This window comes from Lytechinus variegatus, chromosome 14, assembly GCF_018143015.1.
Source record: "Lytechinus variegatus isolate NC3 chromosome 14, Lvar_3.0, whole genome shotgun sequence".
Classification (NCBI taxonomy): domain Eukaryota; kingdom Metazoa; phylum Echinodermata; class Echinoidea; order Temnopleuroida; family Toxopneustidae; genus Lytechinus; species Lytechinus variegatus.
The window spans coordinates 14133219-14159254 of NC_054753.1; the positions used below are offsets into that span (position 1 = coordinate 14133219).

The 26036-nt window shown below is 35.4% G+C and overlaps 1 protein-coding gene across 1 annotated transcript; it reads left to right on the plus strand.

Moving 5' to 3' along the window:
• The first annotated feature begins 206 nt into the window (after positions 1 to 206).
• LOC121427251 (dolichyl-diphosphooligosaccharide--protein glycosyltransferase 48 kDa subunit-like) lies at positions 207 to 18585 on the plus strand. The gene is made up of 10 exons (XM_041623572.1): positions 207 to 380; positions 4566 to 4676; positions 8125 to 8211; positions 9207 to 9310; positions 9865 to 9959; positions 13087 to 13329; positions 14154 to 14301; positions 15308 to 15428; positions 16006 to 16112; positions 16838 to 18585. The coding sequence occupies exons 1-10, from the start codon at positions 242 to 244 to the stop codon at positions 16991 to 16993; spliced, it is 1311 nt and encodes a 436-aa protein (XP_041479506.1). The 5' UTR covers positions 207 to 241; the 3' UTR covers positions 16994 to 18585.
• Positions 18586 to 26036: the final 7451 nt, after the last annotated feature.

Sequence of the window (26036 nt, forward strand, 5' to 3'; positions counted from 1 at the left end):
CGTTAGTTGATTGGTTCTGTTCAGTGTCAAACTAGTACAGTTCATAAATAGAATAGTACAAAAATAAATTATTATGCTTTTTAGCTTAGCAATTTAAATTAAAATTTACCTTTTTGAGTTTATAATTATTATTAAAATTTTATTAGGATTATCAAATCATTTTACTTTTATTCAAAAAGAGTTTTTAAATTCAATATCATCTTCAAATTGGCTAATTCAGTTCTTCAGTATTTTGACCAAAATGGCAGTCGGCGTGGCACTTGTTCTCTGCGGGCTTCTGGCCATCCTTAGCAGTGTTCAGGGTGGAGGAAAGACCCTGGTTCTCCTAGATTCAATGACTATGCGAGAGTCGCATTCGATGTTCTTCAAATCTCTACAGGGTATGTAATAACAGTGTTATTTTTTTCACGATGAATCAGATGTTTGAACTTTTAAATTCACCACCTGACCACAGTCCCACATGCAATAAATCATGTTGGGCGTTATTCATGAATGTACAGACTACAATTAATCCTAACTAACTAACGGTTCTAACCTAGTCTGGAGAGTTAACCCAGGGAGCACAGGCACGCGTGTATAGCTGCCAACTTAGATTTAAAAAATACTTGCAAGTTGCATCAGCCGATAAATATGAATTGTATTTTTGCATCATAAAAAATAAATTCTATTTAAAATAGAATTCATGATTCATATTTATTGATAACTTTAAACTTACATGACTTACAGTAGAGGCGCACGGCCAATATGGGAGACTCTCTCCAATAGGGGAGACAATCTCCCACATTGGAGACTTGCTTTGCAAAAGGACAAAAGAAACAACACCAACAAAAGCATAATTTTTTCCACCCAAAATTTTGTCTCGCTGAGGTCAGAAGCCCATTTGTTTTGTGTGTGGATGACAACAAAAATCCTTATCAAAACAAAAGTAGATGGTGAATTTTTAAAGTAGACGGTGAAAAGGTGTAATTTTTCATGAGGAATCTGCTTATCACATTTTTATTTGCCGCCAAGGTAATCCTTTTGCCGCAAATGTAAACAAAGGAAATTAGTCTCCAAAACTGGAGACTGTCTCTGAAATTGGATACCCAAATTCTTCACAGAAGTCTCTGATATTGGAGATAATCTCCCACATTGGAAACAGTCTCCAATATTGGCCGTGCGCCTTTACTGACTTATGGACCGATGCAAGTATATAGTATGCAAGCTCTAAAACTAATGCTAATAATGTGAAAGGTGAGGATGTATTTATGTTTGTGAAAAGATGTTGTAATCATTTACATCCGATGAACGCGGATTTTAACCCTAAAAGGCTGGATTCCGCCCCCTCATTTTTCACGATTAATTTGCCATGCAAAATTTTTCAACCTCACCGCTCGGTGACTTTTTACTTTCAAATCTTGCACACATTTTGAGATCACATTTACGATGCCCGGGTACGAAATTACCCATCATTATGTAAGTGCATGTCGGAGAGGCAGCGTAGCTCAGTCGGTTAGAGCGCATGTTTCGGATAAGATCGTAGATCTCATCGTGAGGGGTTCGAGTCCCGCTCATGCCGAAACGCGTCTAACAAAAAATCTGATGCTATAGCGTTGTGTGTTATCGTGCCTCACCGCTGTATTCAGTGCAGGTGTGAATGCAGTTGGAAAACACTCCGTCCATCGGAAAGGACGCAAATGTTGGTCCCGTGTATAGGAGAATCACAACCTATGCACGTTAAAACCAATACACTATTCGTCAAAGAGTAGGGTGTTCACCCGGTGTATTGCACCTGCCGGTCCTGGTAAGTCAAGTCAATCTTGACGTTCATATGCCATAATAATCAATATAATGATTGTGGGCATTAACGGAAAGACAAGAAGACAAGACCCAAAATTCTTCAAAAACATGAATTCATGTACAAATCCAACGCAAATTGTGTATAAGCTGAAATTCATAAATGTATCATTTCTACTTTAAATTGTTAATTTGATCTTGTGCCACAATTTCCATCGAAAGAACAAGAAAAAAATGCGAAGAAATACGTAAGAAAATAAAAACAAAATAATTCATAAGAAAAAAATTGCGATACCAAATATTTTTAAAGTACATTTGATCTGTGAATAAAAAAATTAGCAGCTTTGAGGCACTATAATTTTTGATTGAGCAAATGTTATATTTCATGAATAAATTAGCATAATTGAATAATTAAATGCAAGTCTTTTTCAATAAAAGTATATAAATACAGATACAAATTTTGACCAACACGAGTGTATGACATTGCTATGATGCATAAAAATTGCGTATTGATTATGTTCTTATTTTTTTCTTTTGTCAGTAGTTATCAATTTATCAATATGGGTAAGATATTTTTAGCGAGGTATCGACAGAGAATCTCCTTAATGATAACCCTAAAGAAAATATTGACTTTGGAAGAACATTTCATATCCAGAATGTTAAATTTATCAGTATATGAGTTGATGTTTGTTCTCCTGTTTCAACTTTCCAGATCATCTGGGACTGACGGACTCGTGCCAGTGCCGCACATTAAGTTCGAATAAAATGGTTACTGGTACATTAATCCTATCTTAACTAGGCTTTTTCGGACCAGTATATACATATCTCGGCCGCTGATTGCAAATTTGCAAGTGCATAGAGCCGGATTTAAACTACAAGAGTGTATAGTAAAATTTTCAAATTTTTTTATAGATATTTTGTATTAATTATGCAAATGAGCATATGAAATTTGACATAAATTTGTTTTTTATGTCTGTATTTGCCTTTACTGTAACTCAATTTATACAGCTAGTAGAATGCTGATTTTTGTCTCATCTGGGTAGCAGAGTGAGACTATAGGCGCCGCTTTTTCCGACGGCGTCAATATCAAATCTTAACCTAAAGTTAAGTTTTTGAAATGACATCATAACTTAGAAAGTATATGGACCTAGTTCATGAAACTTGGCCATAAGGTTAATCAAGTGTTACTGAACATCCTAACTGATTTTCATGTCATATGACCAAGGTCAACAGTCATTTAGGGTCTATGAACTTGGACCATGTTGGGGGAATTAACATCAAAATCTTAACCTAAGGTTAAGTTTTTGAAATGACATCATAACTTAGAAAATATATGGACCTAGTTCATTAAATTAAGACATAAGGTTAATCAAGTATCATCAAACATCCTGCATGAGTTTCACGTCACATGACCAAGGTCAAAGGTCATTTAGGGTCAATGAACTTTGGCCGATAAGGGGGTATCTGCTGAATTACAATAAAAACTTTACAAGTTTTTGGATCTGATTCATGAAACTTAGACATAATAGTAAGCAAGTATCACTGAACATCCTGTGCAAGTTTCAGGTCACATGATCAAGGTCAAAGGTCATTTAGGGTCAATGAACTTTGGCAGAATTGGGGGTATTTGTTGAATTACCATCATAACTTTGAAAGTATGTTGGTCTAGTTCATAAAACTTGGACATAAGAGTAATCAAGTATCACTGAACATCATGTGCGCATTTTAGGTCACATGACCAAGGTCAAAGGTCAATGAACTTTGGCCATAATGGGGGTATCTGTTAAATTACCATCATAACTTTACAAGTTTATTGATCTGACTTTTGAAACTTGGACATATAAGAGCAATCAAGTATCACTGAATATCCTGTGTAAGTTTCAGGTCACATGATCAAGGTCAAAGGTTATGTGAGGTCAATGAATTTTGGCCACATTGGGGGTATTTGTTGAATTACCATCCTATCTCTGTAATTGTATTGGTCATTTGGTCTAGTTCATAAAATGTGGAAATAAGAGTACATGCATATAACCAAGTATCACTGAACATCTTGTGCGAGTTATATTAGTTCTCAAAGTCAGCACTGCTGCTATTTTGAATCGCGTGATGCAGGTGAGATGGCCAGAGGCATTCCACTTTTTGATGGGAGTGTCAATTATTATAATTCTACCAAATATCTACAAAAAATAGCAAAAATATACTGAATTTCTTATGTATTGTATTGTTTTTTTAATTCTTATGTATTTGTTTGTTTTTCAAACCTTTTTTAAAATTGTTTTTCCTGATGAACTTTGTCGAGGACCCTTTTGCGATCATAAATAGCATAAATAAATCCATTTTAAACCAACAAAATTAAAAATAATATATTTATGATTTTTGGTTAAAAACACAATTTGCATTGATTTTTTACACAGATTCACGTTTTTGAGCAGTTTCTGGTCCGACATGCACTTCCGAAACATTGCAAAATTTTGGAACCGCCGACCCGGGCGTCGCAAATTTGGTCTCAAAAGATGTGCAAGACTTGAAAGTAAAAAGTCAGTGAGCGGCGCAGTCAAAGAAATTTGTGTGACGGCGTGGTGACAAAATTTGTTGAGGGGGATCAAATTTACCCCCCCCCCCATTTTAATAAGGGTTAAGTCTAACCAGGTGGATGTTCATATACATGTACACATTTAAATTCACTTCCTGTTTGTGGCAAAATCATGTCGGTAACTTTGCATCCTCTCATGGTAAAACTTTTCTTCATAGTCAATATTCCTGTCTTATTTTTTTTTTCTGTAATGTAGAGAGAGGTTTTGACCTGACATACAAGACTGCTGATGATCCCAACCTGAAGCTAAGCAGCTATGGGGAATACCTTTATGAACATCTCGTGCTATTTTGCCCATCAGTAGAAGGTAGGATAATCCTCTGTTTCAGTTTCACTTGTATTTCTGCATTCCTTTTATTCTGAAGATTGTGATTTCAATGTATACATATATATGTATATTGTAGAATGGGGAAGTGTTTCAGGATTTTATCAGTGAGTTTCTTGCCTCTACAAATTTGCACTCTGCCAATCCGAAATCAGATGCAAGGATTCCAGTAGCTTTTACATGTACAATGTAGACGTTACAGTTGTCCTTAAAAATTACTGGACTATTTGCACCATGAAATGCTTCTTTGTAGAATTTTTTTCTTTATAAAATATTAATCTGAGCCCTTTATATATTTCCCATATTTCCCTTTTTAATGCATACATGTATTAGCAAATATCAGTGATACTTCAACTTAGGATCAAAGTGTTTAGATTTACATTTTGTGCATCTGAAAATTTCTTGTGAGGGTTTTTGTGATAGGAAGGCGATACAATAACATAGAGAATAAAAGGAAACATTATTTTGAGAAGATATCAGACACTTGTCATCAGAGGAATGTTTCATGAAGCCTCTTGTCAGTGATTAGCCAATCAGATTCAATGATTTCAGTACAAATAGTTTTAAACACTATTTGTTTCATGAAATGCTCCCCCTGATTTGTCTTATTTAAAGATCCAGACCGGACCCAAAAATGAAACTGACAAATTATATACCAATCGAAAGCTTATAAGCTACTAAATACAGCAAGGTATGCTTTATGCATTTTCACCGCTTCCCAGCTGAGTATTTTGCTTAAGAATATTCCAATTATCGGGCTTCGAACCCCGTTTAGAAAATAGGCTTTATTGTGCTTTTCACCTGCCTCGAGACCGTGACGTCACGTTGTGTAAGAAGCGTCGTGATTCCATAGGTTTGTACAGAAAAAAACTGGGTGATTTTTTTGTTTTCCAGATAACGCATTTCATTCTCTTCACTTCTATCACAGAGGGATATCATATATATTTTTTCCCACAAGCTTGAATTTATGAAATCTACAGTTTTGAACTAGTTTTTGCCATATTCTATTTCCTGCTTATTTGGCGCAGATTTCAATTCTATCTGCATTTTGATTATGTATAACAACTTTTCCTGACATAGCAATTTAGGCCCAATAAGAGCCAAACAAAGAAATCACAAAAAAGGTAGTGAATAGTTGTAGGTTTACAACAATTTGAACAGTGAATAATTTTTAGGGGTGCCATTTTCATCTGAAAACGAAAAAAAATGGATTCATAACATGGAAATGGAAGAAAATACCCAATGCTTTTGTACACAAACCTATGGAATCACAACCCTCCAGACACAACGTGACGTCATCATTTCCAGGCGACGTGGGGGTGCTCAATCAAAGCGTAATTTGGAGGAGCAGTTTCTTTGATTTTTATTTAATATTTTTAATTATTGGAAGGAGATATAAGGCCATGCGTTTTAAGTTGGGCCCGCAAATAGGTGGTATCGTTACATTTGCACAACAAGCACAGAAATAATTAATGGTATAAAACTTGAAATACATGTGCTACATGGGTATATTTGGTATCATATTAAAGGGAATCTTTATACCAATTACTTAAAAGAAAAAGAAATACTTGAGATTACTTCGTTTACCAGTAATTAGCAATTATGTAACATCAATTGGCCATTTTTGCATGGTGGTAGACGAGGGGAGCATGACGAGGGGAGCATAAATTTTCATTTCATCACAGTACCTAAATATGTAATAGTTTTGGGGCTCACTAGCTTATTCTTCAATCATAAGTGGGTCAAATTTGAACTTTTAAGTTTAAAGGGTACCTAATTAAGCTAATTAGTATAATTAATTGATGTTAAACATGAAATTAACATGATTGAAATTGTGACTGTCTGATGTATAGGAAATGAGGAGATAAAATGCAGTTGTAGGTTACACCTTGAATAAAATTTAGAAGCTGCATAAATTTCAAAAAGAAAAGCACAAACTAATTAAAGGCTTCAGAGATAAATTAATCTATTGTTTTGATGATTATGACCTCATGGTTTCAATATTGACAACAAAGACTGATAGTGATAACTTTGTGTCAGAATCTTCAGATTACTCTGGTAACATAATAGATATAAATACACCTTTTATGCAATTTTAATTAATGAAAACTTGTTTGTTTCAATAAAGTCCTCATCTGATTCTATTTACTTTTTTCTTAATGTTACATCACACTGCTTCTATAAATCAGTAAATGACACATATTTGGCTGGCACAAAAGTGTTCAGAGAATATTTTTCCAAATTATAAAAAAAAACTAAACAAAAAACTACTTGAGAATGAAACTGGTACAAAAATTAAACTATAAAAAACAGAGGCAAATGTACCCATAGAAATATGTTCTGTGCATTGACTTTCAATTGACCCAGTACCAAGAGACCATATCCTGCTGAATGTTGAGCAAGAGGGTGTATTTAAAATATAACACTCTAAAATAACAAAGTATTTTTGCCAGGTGTCTGGATTTATTTATAACTTGTCAGTTGTTTTTGTTCACACTAATTTTAAATAAGCTTAAGCATTAATGAGAACTTTTCATTGTGCATTCACATTTTCCTATATCTATAAGTTAAACCTGACTCTCAGTTGTCAACCTGTGGTCCACCGGTCTTTGAGCCAAGAGGTGACAAATCCCACAATTTGAGTCAAATGAAATCATTTTTTATTCAAAATAACCACAGTAAATATATTATAATATACTGGTTAGTGTTTGCAAGTGTATTTATGCAACTAAAGGCAAGACTAATCAATATTTTAGGGGTAAATCAAGCATTGATACATATTTACCCGCAAAAATTGTGATGTGAAATTTGGTCTTAAAAGATGATTGCGCCCAGTTATTTTGGTAGAGTTATTCCCAACAAGTTATATATCACTGGAAAGGTCTCACTCTAAAGAGTTGAAATATGTATGTTATTTCCCTATAGGGTGTAAAGTTTATCTGATTCTCAGATTTATTGGGAAGTATGATTTTTTCACAGTTTTTCACATATTTTGACCTTTAACTTTTTATGACATTACCCTATGCCTTTTCTGATTGCATTTTTGAATTCCTCAGACAATTTCCTTTGAGAATATATATACTTTTATGGGTAAAGGATGTCAAACATAAGAAAAAATACACTTGTATAGAATGGTGCGATTTTCGAGGAAAATTTGAGTTGTAACGGAAATGGGCCCAACTCAAAACGCATGGCCATAAGTAATATTTTTGGTATACTTGTATTGTATGAATCATTACCTTTATTTTGATATATGATTGTTTTTACACCGGTCAGGGTCTTTAAAAAATTAAAAAAACCCTTAGATTTCAGAGATGTAAAGATGTTCGATTAGAGCATGAAATGTACATTGAGAACATGTGAAACAAATCTCTATATTTACATTGTATATCAGGTATATTTAATAATTGCTAACGTTGTCTTTTTGCAGAATTTGGTGGAGATATTGGAGAAAATACTTTAACAGATTTTATTGATGAAGGAGGAAACATTCTTGTAGCTGGTAGCTCAGATATAGGTAAGTGATTAGAAGAGTTGGTTAAACCAACCCAAATAAAAAGTTGTTTTTTAGAGGAAAAAGAAAAATCAGATAAGTTCAAAGTTTGAACAATGTTGGACAAACAATAAGGAAGTTATGAATTTTCGGAAAGTTGTTAAAATTGGCAATCACTTTACCCATGGAGATTTTAAATTGACCGTGTTTTTGATGTCATAGTGATGTAAGGCAAGCACTACTCTTCCACTCACTCCAACATACATGTATGTAAAATGGCAAAATAAACAGTATGCTACCTGAGGTTATATTTTGGTTACCGCCCCAGAGGTATAAGTAGGGCCTACCTGGATGAAAACCGCAAAATCCTGATAAAGTTGTCCTTGCCCTCTTGTCATGATTTACATACCCAGTTGCCAATTTGAAATTTACAGTCTTAGGGATCTCAATCTTTAAGCAGCCATAACTTTCTTACTGCTTGTCGTGATTTCTTTTAAACTTTCACCTTTCTGGTTTTCTTAATTTTCTCTTTTCCAACACTACCTTTTATAACCAGGGTTTTATTCCCCTTTAAAGTTTTTACTGTATATTGGGTAATGCTGTCAGATTGTCAGTCCTGAGATAAGAAATTAAGTCTACCTTTTTGTGTTGTACATATACTGGAGAGTCATAGAAATGTATTTAGGGGACAGCAAACATACAATCTGTCTGAAAATATAGGGTGTGTTTGTGTGTGGGGGGGGGTGTGGAAAGACTCGTTACATTGATTGTTTCAAGAATGGACTGAGTTTGACTAGTGTTGATGGAAAAAATTCTAACTTATCGTAAAGAGGAATGAAAAAGCTTTCACGTTTTTTTGTTCAGTAACTACAAAAGAGTAGAACCCCTCACACAATTAGTTGCTTGAATTAATGAAGGGTTTTACATCTTTTTTGTTTCACATATCTTTAGGTTCTTGTACATGTACCTGATTTGACCTTCCTTTCACATTTGATTTTTTTTGTATATATTTTCTGCAGGAGAACCATTAAGAGAACTTGGAAGTAATTGTGGACTTGAATTTGATGAAGAGGGCACATCAGTTATTGATCATCTTAATTACGATGTTAAAGATGAAGGATATGTGAGTGTACTGGAGGTTACCATAATTTTTATGTTTTGAAGACCGGGGATCTGTAACATAAAGGTTTGCAATAAATTGCAAATATGAAAGAACACCTTTGATTGGTCCCGGGTCAGTATTTGAACTTCATGCGCGTGTAACATTGATATTGATTTCATCGCCAATCTTTATGGTACGGAGCCCTGGAGAGGTTATTTAAGGTTATATCTTTGATATACTGTCCGAACATTGATATGGTTTACATAAAATTTACATAATAATTTGCACACTACATATTGGTATACTCCAGCCACAGATTTGAGCCGATAGTTCATTTCGTTAATTTTAATAAATGAAATTGATGAAGTATTGAAGAAAACATAGATTTAAAAAATGTTTTTTTGTTATTTTATTCTTCAAGCTGTAATCATGGCATTCTTTTGGCATCAACATAATTTCATATATAAGAGAATATTTAAGTATTATTGCATATCCAGCTGTTATTTCATATTATTCAATCGAATGTGGATATATACACCTACATGCAAACAAATATACTTTTTCATCTTTTGTAGCACACATTGGTTGTGGCAGATTCAGAAAATATGATTGATGCTGAGACAATTGTAGGTCCAAAAAGCAACAAGCCTGTCCTATTCAACGGAGTTGGGTATGTATCAATTCAATTTCTTCGCAGAGTTAAGTTCATTTAATTTGTAATTTTTGGCATTTTGCTTGTTCATAGGAATGTAGATTAATGCTTTACCTGCTTGTTTTTTGGGGAACAAATATGTTTTCTTTCTACATGTGTAATGCTGTATTACTGGAAAACCCAAGTTCAGACATTTCTAATGTGTGTAGACCAGCCATTCTCAATTACTTTTTTGGAAGCGCCACATTTCTTGTTGAGAATCTGTAATGCTCCACTATCCATTACGCAAACCAGCAATGTATCAGCAGAGGTTGGGGGGAGGGGGGGGCAGACGCCCCTGGTGGGGGTCAAGGGGGCAGAGCCCCCAGACGTTTTGGAATATGAGGCCTTTTAAATTGCCCAGGTGGGCTCTAATTAATATTAACAGAAGAAATACAAATGCCAACAAACTACACAATATCAAAAGAAAACGGCCAGTGACTTTTTCACAACATTCCAATGATACCACTAGTTCAGACTGTTCTGCACAAGATCTATTGGCTGAAGCAAGTGGCGTAATGAGTAAAAAAAAATGAGGGGGCTAGATATGGCAGCTGAAGCAAAAATATTGAACTTTTCAATACAAAGATCTATATTTTGACATATTATTAAGATAATAATACAATGTTTCCCTTTCCTTTTCTTTCCTTTTCTCCTTTTGTTTTCTTGGTCGTGAAACACTTGGGGGCCCCCCAATTCCCGCCCCCATCTGTTCGCCAGTGGCTAAAGTTATACGTTCCCCGATTTTCCAAGTCAAGGGCAAACTGCCCCTCTCTACAACTCACGTGCAGTATCTTGGCTCAGTATCATTCATTCAGTTTGTGTTAAGCAAGAGTGCATGCAGGCAATCACGGAAGGCAATACATCTGAGCATACATGTATTTCACTTTTACAACTTCGGATTTTAATCGGCTCCGGATACAAAGTTTCTGCTTGTTATGTCCCAAATTCATAATCTTTAATGATCAGGATGCTCTGTGAATATCACATTATTTGATGTTTAACTCTTAAACAAAAAGGATACTCTGGATGTGCAAAATTTCTCGCCGTTCAAATTGAAATCCTACAGGTTTTCAAATCACTTGTGTTGCACATAAACTTTTTACAGCATAGAATAAATAAAAGAACAGCATCGATCCTCTATAATAGAGGCTGTCGAGTGCTAAATTGGACAAAAGTCAAGTTGAGGAAGTCAATTAAGTGTCAAGTAAAGAGTTTTTGTTTTCTCTTTTTATTAAAATAATCACCAAATCCTTATTTCCAGTTTACTGGTAGATACATTTTTATCTCCCTAATTTTCTTTATTTTTCCTTTTTTTATTACGGCTTCCAAGCGCCACTCCCCAAGGCTCTGTGCGCCACCATTTGAGAATCCCTGGTGTAGACTATATGTGACCCTTATGTACAAGAGGAAATTTTCAGCATCAGCAATCAGTGGTTGAGATATTTTTTGTTTCCAAGATATAATTTTACATTTTTCGGATATAGTTTTTGTCTCACCTGCGAAGCAGAGTGAGACTATAGGCGCCGCTTTTCCGACGGCGGCGGCGTCAACATCAAATCTTAACCTGAGGTTAAGTTTTTGAAATGACGTCATAACTTAGAAAGTATATGGACCTAGTTAATAAGACTTGGCCATAAGGTTAATCAAGTATTACTCTACATCCTATCATAGTTTCATGTCACATGACCAAGGTCAAAGGTCATTTAGGGTCAATGAACTTAGACCATGTTGGAGGAATCAACATCGAAATCTTAACCTGAGGTTAAGTTTTTGAAATGTCATCATAACTTAGAAAATATATGGACCTAGTTCATGAAACTTGGACATAAGCTTAATCAAGTATCACTGAACATCCTGCATGAGTTTCACGTCACATGACCAAGGTCAAAGGTCATTTAGGGTCAATGAACTTTGGCCGAATTGGGGATATCTGTTGAATTCCCATCATAACTCTGAAAGTTTATGGATCTGATTCATGAAACTTGGACATAATAGTAATCAAGCATCACTGAACATTTTGTGCAAGTTTCAGGTCTCATGATTAAGGTCAAAGGTCATTTAGGGTCAATGAACTTTGGCCGAATCGGGGGTATCTGTTGAATTACCATCATAACTTTGAAAGTTTATTGGTCTAGTTTATTAAACTTGGACATTAGAGTAATCAAGTATCACTGAACATCCTGTGCGCCTTTCAGGTCACATGACCAAGGTCAAAGGTCAATGAACTTTGGCCGAATTGGGTGTATCTGTTGAATTACCATCATAACTTTGAAAGTTTATGGATCTGATTCATGAAACTTGTACATAAGAGTAATCAAGTATCACTGAACATCCTGTTCAAGTTATAGGTCACATGATCAAGGTCAAAGGTCATATGAGGTCAATGAACTTTGGCCACATTGGGGGTATTTATTGAATTACCATCCTATCTCTGTAAAATGTATCGGTCTAGTTCATAAAAAGTGGAAATAAGAGTAAGCAAGTATCACTGAATATCTTGTGCGAGTTATAGTAGTTTTCAAAGTCAGCACTGCTGCTATGTTGAATCGTGTGATGCAGGTGAGACGGCCAGAGGCATTCCACTTGTTATGACTTATCAATTATTCATGGAAATACACATGCTGAAAACTAAGATTGGATTATTTTTAACTGCTTTGCCTTTCAAAATTATTTTTCCCCAAGGAATTGCTGAATATGTTATGAAATATTTCTCACTGACTGGGTTGATATCAGGGCTGAGTCGAACCAACCGGTCCTTCAGTGTATGACTGATGCCGCAAGTCAGCATTGCAATTTCCATCACTAGAACAATCAAACACTGACAATTAACCACTTCTGAGATAAAAAAACTTCCTGAGAGTTTCATATGATCAACCAGGTGGCATTATGCAACATCTCAACTTTCTCGCTTGAATTCATTGGCCCGTAATTTTATGATATGGTTGCATTATATGTATGGTTTGGGCCATTTTTTTCTGTGTGTTTGTAACTCGTAGTATTGACATATAAATGCAACAGATTGTGTGCATGAACTTGTGTGTAACTTTACGAAAAGCTCTATGAAATACCACCCGGTGATATTCCAAAACCCTTTCCTCTGCAGCCTTATCGCCGACCCCGACAACCCCCTCATCATCGACGTCCTCCATGCCTCGTCGTCCGCCTACTCGCACAACCCACAGGAGCCCGTGGAAGATTACCCCTTGGCTGTGGGCAAGAACACCCTTCTTGTTGCTGCCCTACAGGCCAGGAACAACGCCAGGGTCGTCTTCAGTGGTTCCGTAGATCTCTTCAGTGATGCGTTCTTCCAGTCGGCCGTCCAGAAGGCATCGTCAGGCAACAAGAAGTAAGTGTCCTTCAGTCTGTTAAAGGTATTGTTTAACTTTGTAAGCAGCCGATTTAAAAAAATTCTCAAGCCAAGATGAAACATGTGTACAAGTGCATGTATTAGAACTAATAAACCCTGAAAACAACCATTATTGAGAATGAAAAGCTAAAACTACAAGGCAAACCCGGATTATGTAAATAGGCGTCTTATAGACACCTAAATAGTACACATAAGTGTATGGGATGAAATTAAGATGGTGTTTCTGGTCACTTTTATATTTCAATTTTTGAAGCACTAAATAATTATTTTTGAACGCAATTTTTTCTGGGCTTCATTTTTGTAACATATCGCAGACACAGGTGACAAGTGTGACCTTCTAGCTCAGATTTTTTAAAAAATCAAACCAATGTTAACCAATCACTTTAAACTCAGTCACTTGGTGTGAGATTTTATTAGAATTGGACTACATGTGTAACACTATTTAGTGTACATGTACCGGTATATGGTTACATCAATTGTTTTATGAACTGATTTTCCATTTGATAACATAGAAATAGATAGGTTAACTACATGAAGAAAAAGTGGAAATTAGTCACTGGGTGTGAGATTTTACTAGAATTAGACTACATGTAAGCTGAGTATCGGACAAAGTGGAGTGTAGAACATACGTCAATAAGACCCAGCTGAGAGTAGACCAAACAGACTTAGCATATGTGGTATCAGACTGTCTAGAAGTAGAAACCAAGTAAATATGAATCTTTTCAGACTGATTCTCCTATCCAGTATCCACTCCTTTGATGTTAAATTCATGTCATTTTCTATTGAATTCCTTGAATATTTAGGTATGCTGAGTCTGGCAACCAGGCCCTGGCGGTGGCCCTCTCTCAGTGGGTCTTCAAAGAGCATGGCGTCATCAGGGTTAGCCGTGTCACCCATCACAAGGCTGGAGAGACCACCCCGCCTGCATCATATACCATTGAGGATAAAGTGGTAGGTGGCCAGACCATCCTTGAGGGAGGAAGGGAGTGAGATGGGTGCAATCAATATTTTCTAGACTTTTTTGTCTCGCCCACCAGTGATGAAGGCGAGACTTAGGGATCCAAATGTTGTCCGTCGTCCGTCCGTCACAAATCTAATGACACATAACTCCACAATCGTAATTCGCTTTTCAACCAAACTTGGATGGTAGATGGACTTGGGGGACCTGCATGTTATGCTACAGTTGGAGGTCACATGATAAGGTCAAAGGTCATTTTCAGGTCAACGTTAAAGTTTACATGCAAGACTCTTGTATGACACCTAACTCTGCAACCGTTAGTCACTTTTCATCCAAAGTTGGATGGTAGATGGACTTGAGGGACCTGCATGTTACGTAGCAGTGGGAGATCACATGGCAAGGTCAAAAGTCATTTTCAGGTCAACATTAAAGTTTACATGCAAGGCTCTTCTTGCAAGTGTTATTCCATCCCAGCAATTTCACATTGAAGTTTTGATACAATTCTGTTGCGTGCCCTCGCAAATCACGATCATATTTCTGGTTATTTTCATAAGTGAGCGAGACACAAAATCGCTTTTGCCTTGTATTACAAATTAGGCTTGTTTGGTATTTATTTGGCAGTTCTGCACATGTACCTTTGCCACTGTGAACCAATCCATGTTGAATTAATTATGTATAGGTTAGCTAAACGGCACAGCAAGAAGAGGGAGTAGTTAGACCGATTACATCAGTACTCTGAAGTAAGTCACAGGCCTTTATACCATTGGTGAACTGAGGAGAGTCATGCTAGATAGATATGTCTGGAACCACTTTTTTGTTTGTGAAACTGGAGACGGCATAGGCTGAAGCCAATCCATGCCCTTGAATTAGTTAGTGGTATATAGGTAGTCATGAAATGTTGAAATGAACCAAACAAGATGTTGATGTCACACTTTTTTAGTGTTTATATTTTGAATTGGTTGAATTGAAAATGTTTCCTTCTATCTTCACCCGATGTAGGAGTACAACATCTGGCTTGACATTTTGGTCAATGGCGAATGGCGTCCCTTCTCTGCCAAAGATGTCCAATTGGAGTTTGTCCGTATTGATCCATTTGTTCGCACCTCGCTCAAGAGCAACAGTAAGTCATACGTAAATGCCAGTTGTGATAAAAGTCTGAAAGTAAGTTCGAACACTAAAAGATTGCAATAAAGTTACCACCAAAATGTTTGTATGTATACATGAAAATTATGTGCCGGAGATTCTCGTAGGAAATGTGTATGAATGGGAAATAGACAATATGATCATAGGATATTAGTCAGATGTTGGGTCTTTTCCTATAAAAACAATAATGATTATGCACTGTCCCACATGGACTTAAGTGTGTTGGTGACTTTGTTATCTGATTAACACCGTGATTGGAAGTCTCACTGTTGCTAGTCAGCTCTTGGGTGAATTTCTCTTGTTTGGCTTTTGTGCAGCAGATAATTCTAGATGTTTAAATCTTTTTCAGAAATGGTGTGTCAAAGCTTGGCTACATTTCATACAGTGTTTAGACACAGTGAGACAATTATTATTATCCCTAAAAAAATATGTTTATATGCTTCAACTATCAAGTTGCACTTTGAAGATCATGCCATGTTGTCACTTTTGATATATGATGTCTTGATTCTGTATTTATGCTAATGAGACATTTTTTTGTGATATCCCCTTGACAGATGGCCGTTTCTCCACAGTCTTCAAGCTTCCTGATGTCTATGGTGTGTTTCAATTTAAAGTGGATTACAATCGCATTGGCTACACTCATCTTTTCAGCACCACACAGGTATGTATCTACCAATATACATCTACTAAACATAAATGCCTGTTGGGGCAACTATCTAAAACTTAGTTCAGACAGAATCAAAATAGAATGACACCACAAGTATTTGTATGTATTAATGAAAAAAGTATGTACCAAATGGATCTTGTATAAAATGTTGCATGTGTATGTTTTAGAGCCATTCCCCTCCACCCCCTCTCAGATTCCCAGGAAATGTCAATCAGTTTTTTAGTTGAAAACCCTTAGATTTTCAGAGGGGCAAATGTCATTGAGAATTATTTCTTGGTAATTTTATTTTACAAAATTGAATCGTCAGCCACCAAAGGCTTGTACATTCTACATACTTGTGTTAGCCGTTTATGTTTTAGTCATTCATTAATTCATCAATAGATTGATTGATTAATCGATTGATTGACTGGTTGATTGATCCCATTCATTCATTAATTCATTCATTTATTGGTTGATTGATTGATTGGCTGATTGGTTGATTGATGGACTGATTGGTTGGTTGATTGATTGACTGATGGTTGGTTGGTTGATTGATTGAGTGATTGATTGATTGATTGATTCATTCATTCATTGATTGGTTGATTGATTGATTCATTCATTCATATATTCGTACATTCACTCACTTATCAATTAATTCACTAATTTATTCATTCATTATTGCTACAGGACATTGTTCAGCAGTATGGTTACTCATACTTGCCTTTTGTTAATTCCTCCAGGTTTCGGTCCGTCCTTTTGAGCACACCCAGTTCGAGCGTTTCATCCCGTCTGCATTCCCTTACTACGCAAGTGCCTTCTCTATGATGTTTGGTGTCTTTGTCTTCAGTTTTGTATTTTTACACCATCGTGACAGCGACAAGAGCAAAAAGGAGTAATCTGCCCCTGCCTCTTTCACTTCTTTTTCTTCGTTCTTTTAGATAGTCCATTCCTTTTCTTTTTTATATGCATCCAGGTGTGGCAGAGGTACTTGTTGACTGTTTTGAAAAAAAAAATAGATGTGTGTAGAGTCTATGGGGGTCTTTGTCAACTTGATACTTTTTAAAAGTTTGAGTAACTCTGCCAACTCTGTTTGCAGTAATAATCTCTTGGAAATATCTTTATAAAACACACTAGTCTTATTAATACAAATATAATTATAAATACATTGAGGAAGGGTAAATAAGAGTGCATTTTTTTTATTCTTCATTCTAACATCTTTTGAATAGTTATAGAAGGGTTATGAATGGGTAATGGATGCAGATATATTCTGAGCAGTATTCTGGATTAAATTGAAAAGTTGAATTTGGACAAATCAAGGGTTATTATTTGTGAATTTGCATCAGCATATTCATAGGATGCATTTTTTTCGTTACATACTAATGCCCCACTCTGCTTCCAATTCTCACTACGGCTGCTTCATACATTAGTGAGGGCAGCAGCTCACAGTTCAAAATTTTCTCACTCATTTTACTTTTATTTTATTTTGGTTTGGGATGTACCGGGTACAGGAATTTTATACTGAAGAGAGTATTTACTTTTAGAAAACATGAATGTGCAGATCCTACTCATTCCGTTCGTAGGAGTATTGTGGTCCAGCATTTAAAATTGGACAAAACCTCTGCAATATCAGCTGTCAAATAGGTGTTAGGAACATATTTTTAGGTAGTACTTTATCAAGCCTCTCTGTACATTTTGCTCTTATTAACGTTGTTTCTTTTGAATTGAGGTCACAGCAATTATCTTATGGTTCATCGAGCAAACCTATTAGCCAGGATTCATGAAGGTGATTTTGAATCCATGGTTTATGCAGGTCTCGTGGATTGCTTGTGTTTAATTCAGTGACTCATTCGCAATAGGGCACTGAATGAATATTGCACGCTTTTATCATAGAAGATACCACTCTAAATGAGCACTCGTCAAGGTCAAGCCTTAATGAGCCAACAACAGTTCATGTAGATTGATTAATACAAAAAGTGGACTCATATTAATGAAAATGAAGCAACTTGTGTTCATCACTTTAGCATGCTTCAATGAAAGCACACATTCATCATTTGATGCTTTCTCAACATGGTGAACTAATTACCAAATAGGGAATTTTCACTATTTGTATGAAACTGTTGAATAATTTTCACTGTCAAATTTGCTCTGAGCCAATCAGCTGCGATGGTTTTTCAGTAAAAAGTCACTGATCATGTCATTTGTAATAATGTATCGTGTGTCATGGTCATTATGATCTCAGAATATTTGAGGTAGGTAGACATCGATGCTGAATCATTTAGTGGAGTAGAATTATGGTAAATGTTTGTGACTTTCCATTTCTATTTGTACAATTTCTGTAAAGTAAAAATTGAGTGGAACATGCAAATAGTTTTGCATGTTTGTATAATTATCAGCTTTTTTGGAATAAAAAATATTTGCGGCATGGTTGAATAAAACAAAAGGCATTCAGTATGTTTGTCTTTATGGACAGGTGGGTTGTCCAAAGGAATTCCAGAGGAAAGTCTGAAGTATTTTTTTGACACTGGTGCAAAAGGGAATGAAGAGGGAGAGAGAGAGAAAGAAAGACACAGACAGAGAGGCAGAGGGGAGAGAGAGGGGAGATAAAGAAAGTAGAGAGATTTATAGTGTGTTTTGGGGGCTTGTGAGAATATGTTTTGTGTGAATGCATGAGGGGAGTGTGTGGGTATGTGATGTTTAATATGTGGGTCGGGGGGGGGGGGGGCGGTGCCTGCGTGGGAGGGAAACGGGTGACCCAAAATTCAGGTCCTGTTCTTATGTCGAATAATTATACAGTGCGTCACAAAAACGAAACCGGGATTTATCATAACTCAAACATAAATACAATAGACAAACGACTTACCATTGTAAAGCTTAGTCTCATCTTTTAGCTGGTATAACCAAACATTTTCATCCACGCATGGGTGAGTTAAAACAATTTGAAGGGGGGGGGGGGCGGCGCCTGCATGGAGGGGGGGGGGATCGGGTGACCCAAAGTTCAGGTCTTATTCTTTTCTTAAATAATAATTATACAGTGCATCACAAAAACGAAACCGACATTTAGTGATCATTTATCATAACCCAAATACATTAAACAAATGACCTACCATTGTAAAGCTTAGAGTCTCCTCTTTCTGCTGGTATAACAAAACATTTTCATCCATGCATGAGTGAGCTTAAACAATTTGAAAAAAAAAAGGATGGCAACAAGTTATGGTGGGGTTTATCGAAACGAAATTGCATGCCTAAAAATGTCAATATTTGCTCTTTAATTTGATAGCTAAATCAGAGAAAGTGGTCAAATAACAAAGCTACGTTCTTCAAAACAATACTTGTATTTGCATATTTTCATGAAACAAACATGTTTTAACCGGTTTCCCCACCTAAGCTATCGCACGGTTAACAAAAGACTTTATGCATGGCTGTTCGTCAACAAAACGGGAGTTTCGAGTAAGTCTGAAAGCTATCCTGAAAAACCTCTTCATCTATGAAAATAATGGAATTCAAGACTTATTTGAAGTAGACATGTTTCTTTACCGTTTTCTGTAATTGAGGCATCAATTTAGTTGAATATATATTCATAGTTGTATCACAGAGTTCGGCAGTCCAGATACCTCCTTCTTACACTATATTTATCCTTAGTTATTATTTCCCCCGTTTTTACTCATTTTTTCCTCTACTTGAAAATCGTAGGGGAAACGGACAGTCGCCCTGCCCCCATGTTTTGTCCCCATGTTCTACGTTATAACTTGCATTGAATATGTGGTGTTATGTTTTTTTTTTGTTTTTTTGGGGGGGAGCGGTTTCTTATCGATTACGGGAATAACATGATGTAGTTGAAATAACCACTTTGCTTTCCGACCCCCCCCCCCCCCAAAAAAAAACAGAATAAGCAACAAATGAAGAGTTTGGTTGCCAAAGGGGCTAGGTCCACTTTGGACCATTCCGAGAAAAAAACCAAAACATGTTTTTTTATTCTCGATTGTTGCAATATTCTTATGAGAAACTGAATCGTCATGATGTACTACCCTATACAGTGCGTATCAAAAAAAGTTTACACTTTGAAAAAAATCCTGCAAAATTGTAATATCCTGAAGATTTTTCCAAATTTTAACATTAGTATACAGATCCATTCAAACAAATGACGATATAACTCGAAAAATATTTCCGCTTGAGTGAGCACCATAGGCGGCGGAAGCGGGGGGGACGTGTCCCCCCTAAATTTGAGGAGGGGGGGACGGTCCCCCCCTAAATTTGTAATTGATGACCTTTTTTTTTTTTTTTTTTTTTTTTTTTTTGCTTGTCAATTTATAAATTTTTTTCTTGGGTTGTCCCCTCCCAAAATTGTTGGCTTCCGCCGCCAATGGTGAGCACCACTTACTTTTGAAAAGTTAATGAAAAATGATTTGCGCAGAACTTTGTAATAGTAATGCGAATAAAAGTAGACCTTAGAAGAACACATGGGATTGAGCTATTAAAATTGATTTGAAGATATCTTCTACCCCCTTTTCACGTGTTTCCTTGCCCAAAACACTTCGAAGAGTGCATTTTGCCCCACCCCACTCACCCACACACCGAGGCCATCGTGACGATATTTGCTTTACACTGAGCTTTGATTTACATGGAATGGCTTAAGCCTGATTTTCATTTTGTTAATCATTGCCAAGCTTGGGCAAAGTGTGGAGAAACAAGTATTAAATGAAAATTGAAATATGAACCCACTTTCAATGCTAAAAACCTAGTGGAAAAAATGCTGGAGATGTCTGATATAAATTATTGTTCAGATTCAGTTATGTCTTCAGATCCAGCTGGCACAAAAAGGTAAAGGTTGTGCTTACTAAGTGTTGAAATTTCAATTTGGGTGGCAAAATTGTTACAAAATGCTTGATTGTATCCGTTTTATTTCAACTGACTAAAAATGCAAGGGAAATGCATGAGAAATGTTTCGCAAGGTAAGTTTAATTTCGCCCTTTCCCTTTGACACGGACAAGCATTTCTGCGCAAACAGATTTCTGCAAGCTTTACACAAATAAACAGTGCTCAATCAAGTGTAACATTCTGACAAAACTTTTACTTTCGTTTGATAGATGAGACCCAAACCCAAGATTATATGTGAAAAAATTACCCACATATTGTATATTTTTTAATTCCCAGGGCTTTTTCAAAGTGTAAACTTTTTTTTGATACGCACTGTATATCACGTGAACATATAATTGGGTATAAAAGAAATCTACCTGTCTTCGAATTTTTTTCTATATATGTTTTTAAAAATAATCATTGTGGACCTAACCCCTTTTGCAAGCAAACTGAAATGAATAAAATCTCTTTTGATCAAAGCCATTTTTATTAACGTTTTCGTGTGGATTTCAAATTTTCTTTTGTATCATCAGAGCGACTAAAAATTTAGAGGTTTTTGAGGAAAAAAAATCATGAAAAATGGACCTAAGAGTTTGGTTGAAAAGGGATTAGGTCCACTCCAAGTTAATCATTTTCTTTTCCATATTGCAATATACGAAACTAAATTTCCATGATACCTACCATGAGATCATAAAATTGGGTATTAAAGAAGTCTACATGTCCTCGTATTTTTTTAAATATTCTTTTCTTGTTTGGACCTATCCCCCTTTGCAACCAAACTGAAATGGATAACCCCTTTTGAAAAAAAGTGATTTTTCTTTTCCATGTTAGATCACTGTTTAATGTGAATTTCAAATTTTCTTCTGTATCATCCTAGAGCTACTTAAAATCTATTTATTGAGGGGAAAAAAAATCAAATTTGATGAAAAATTGACCTAACCCCTTCTGCAAGTGAGCTTTTCAAATACAATATGTAACGTGAAAAGGGGGAGACTTAAGATCTTACTAAAAATATACAGGTGTTGTCATTAATTGCATAAATGGAGGAATCGTGGCCATTAGTAGCTGATACTTGACTCATTAAACTGATCTCATAATGCAAAGTTTATCCATCTTGATATCGATCATTGGTCGTTGACTCCATTCTCACTATTAGAGCAAAGCCGGCGCATTTATTAATGAATATTCAATTATGAGTGTAGTCTTCATATATCAGTGCCTACAAGTGGCGTAGCTACGGGGGGCCTGGGGGGCACGTGCCCCCCCCCTGAGATTTGGTGTGCCCCCCAGGTGCCCCCCAGAAAAAATTGGCAGAGCAAAAAAAAATGAAAAGGGGAGAAAGAAAAAAAGAAAAAAGGAAAAGAAGAAGAAAGACAGAAGAAAAATAAAAGAAGAGGAAAATAAGATGGAAGGCGAGTGAATGAAATAATGTGAGGGGAAGACTTGCAATTAAAAAACAAATCTTTCATGTTACTATATAAAATTTTTGCTTGCGCTTCGCGCCAGAATTGCCTGTTCGATGAGATTCGTATCTTACTCAATAGGCTGATATGGAGCAAGTTTTGAAGTCAATATACAAAACATATTTTAGCTCGGACATCGAGCTTTCATTATTTGTTTTTTCATTTACAAATTTAAGTGGTCTGTAAAATGTCCGTTTTACGGTCTACATATCAGCATTGTAAGCTCACGCTGCGTGGTCACATTCTTTGATTTGATAAGTTCCTATTGTCTACGTGTATTCCATAATGTTCCATTAAACAAATGCATTCAGAATGCCCAGATTCTAGGTCTAAATCTAAAATATGCGCGATAGCCTGCATGTTCTTTATTTAAAATGTACTTAAATTTTCACGTCAGAATATCAATAATTGTCAGCTCAAGCTTCACGATCGCATTATTAATGATACCCAATTGACTATATCCTATATATGATTTACAAAATATGAATAGAGTGTCCCGCTTTTAGGTCTAAAATCTCAATTTTCGTCCTCTCGCACTTCGCGCTCGCATCAATTGTTTAATTACATACCTATCCCATTTATTAATACAAAAATTATAATGACCAATGTTTAGGTCGCAATGTCAAGAAAAAATTGCTCGCGCTTCGCGCTCACATTATTGAAATATATTGGCGTTCGCAGTAACCATCTAGTTACATACGAATCTTGTTGAGGATCATACATAAGATTGCCCAGAAAATTAAATTTTCAGGAAAAAATACATGAAAAAAATAATTTAAAAAAATCGCTCGCGCTTCGCGCTCGCACTTTTCATAGGGCTTATGAGATTATTTCATGTTTATGTTGTTTTATAAGAATAAAACTAAGAAGTGACTAATCGGGGAAAATATAGGTGAAGATAATTTCGGGCCCCGTCCCCTATTGGCGAAAGTCGGATCCGCCCTTGTGACACATACACACACACCGGAAAAATGGCCGGTGCCCTCCCTGAAAAAGCAAGGACCCTCCAGTGCCCCCCCCGGGAAAAAAAACCTAGCTACGCCACTGGTGCCTACTGAACTAACATTTACTGCCTCGTAAATCATGCATAAACCACGACTATAAATTCTCCATGCATTACTTTTTTTTTCACTGAAAGTAAAAATGGCGTTTCCTATCCAAAATCATATTGGATAGAAAAGTTGACCCAGTAAAGTACGGTAAGAAAGTGAATTGTTAGCTTACTTTCAAGTAAAAAGGGATGGTCCAGGCTAGAGATGTTTATACCTCAATAAATAGAATGAAATTCACATAGAAAAGTGTTGAAAATTTGATCAAAATCGGATAACAAATAGCGAAGGTATTGAATTTTTAAGATTTGCATTATTCCGATGCAACAGTTCTAGGCATGTCTGTGAATATTTCATTAGGTGGGCTGATGATGTCATATCCCCACTTCTTCTTTTGTATTTTATTATACGAAATTAACTTAATTCATTTTTTTTCTTTCACTGAGTCTGGGGACATTTTGCAATATGTAAATAGAAATGAATCATCAATGTTTTTTACTCCTTGTACACCCAGAGAAATCATTGATATTGTTTTGAAGTTTAAGAGTGGTAAGAGCCCTGGCTTTGATGGAGTACGTGATGAATTGGTTAAAAGTGTTATTCATATTTTATGTCATCCTTTAGGTGAGATAATCAATTTATCTCTGAATACTGGTATTGTACCTGACAAATTAAAAATCGCCAAAGTCATTCCAGTTCATAATAAAAGTGGATCAAAAGATAGTATATCTAATTACAGACCTATATCTATTCTCCCTTTCTTTTCTAAAATCTTAGAGAAATGTGTGTATATACGTGTATATAAATTCTTGGACAAGTGCAATATCATTACTCCAAAGCAGTTTGGTTTTCGTGCAGGTCACTCTACATCTTCTGCCATTATCGAGTTAATACACAAAGTAACAATTGCCTTTGAAAAAAAGAAGTAATAATTGGGTTGTTTTTAGACCTTAGTAAGGCCTTTGATTCTCTGGATCATAATATTTTATTAAAAAAGTTAGAGAGATATGGATTTAGAGGTGTTGTATTTGAATGGTTTAAAAATTATTTAAGTAATCGTAAACAGTTTGTATTATTAGATGAATGTGAATCTCAGATGATGACAGTAAGGTGTGGAGTGCCCCAAGGCTCAATATTAGGCCCATTATTATTTCTTTTATTTGTAAATGACTTGTGCAATATTTCTGGACAATTTGAGCCAATATTATTTGCGGATGATACTAGTGTGTTTATGTCCCACCATGATATCATTACTCTACAAAATAACTTTAATACTGAATTTGACAAACCGGTTGTCTGGCTTAATAATAATAAACTTGTACTTAACATAAAAATAACAAATTTCATGACTTTCACAAAAAAACATATTGATGCAACCCAAATAAAATAAAAAATCAATGACTCTTTCAAATGTCAAGTCAAACAGACAACTTTCTAGGAATAACTATTGACAATAAACTAACATGGAATGAACACACTAGTGTCATCTGCAATAAAGTATCCAAATGTATCGGTTTATTTTACTTTTCCCAAAGAAACTCTAACGATCTTATACAACACATTGGTATTGCCATATATGTATTACTGTATTCTTACATGGGCATGCTCTAGTATGCAAAATACTAATAGACTTTTTGTGCTGCAAAAGAAAATTATAAGATTTGTTTATCACAGCCAATACCTTGCCCATACCAGCCCTATATTCTTTAATCTAAAGACTCTGAAAATGCCTGATATATATGTTTACCAATGTGCAATATTCATGTATTTATGTATCCACAAATTATTACCAACATCTATCATATCATATTTCCAACTGAACAGAAATATTCATGAATATCAAACTAGGCATTCAAACAATTTTCATTTTCCCATAATAAAAACTTCAACTTACCAAAATACAATTTTTTTATAAGGGTCCATTAATTTGGAATGAATTACCAATTACAATAAGACAGAGTCCAACGCTGAATACTTTTAAAAGAAAATGAAATATTTGCTATTACATAGGTACCTCTAAAATGTAACAGTTTGATATTTTAAATAAGAAATGTATGTGTGTGTGTTTGCTGGTGTTTGATTATGAATGGTGTATGTGTGCTGATGTGAATGTATGGGTGTTAGATTTAAATGTACTGTTTTCAATTCATTTTAATTTGCTATTCTTAATCAACAATTCAATTTTTAATTTTCTTATCTGTATGGAGATTGGCTTTTTATATAAGGCTCTGCCTTTCTGCCTCTCCTAATACTTTCATTTGTACATTTGTATTGTTTGTTTTTATATGTTTTCTTTATACTCCTTTATATGTGTGTATATATCTACATTGTTTATATGTTTTTTTAATGAAAGTATTGAATAAATGAAATAAAATTAAATATTTATTGCCGCAACTTATTTCATCACAATGGAGCCACATCATTTACACATGTATAAAAAGTGAAACAATTATGATTTCATGTAATTACAAAAATAAAAAGAAAAGTTGGGATGTGACATCGTCAGCCCACCTAATGAATACTAATACGATGTGGATATACCTGTTTTCACAACATATAGATAAACTTAACTT

Bases quoted from the DNA above. Each gene is read 5' to 3' on its own strand.
- LOC121427251 (XM_041623572.1), top strand. From the start codon at position 242: ATGGCAGTCGGCGTGGCACTTGTTCTCTGCGGGCTTCTGGCCATCCTT. The intron at 9,960-13,086 runs GTATGTATCAAT...TTTCCTCTGCAG, and splicing joins GTCCTATTCAACGGAGTTGG to CCTTATCGCCGACCCCGACA. The intron at 13,330-14,153 runs GTAAGTGTCCTT...TTGAATATTTAG, and splicing joins GCATCGTCAGGCAACAAGAA to GTATGCTGAGTCTGGCAACC.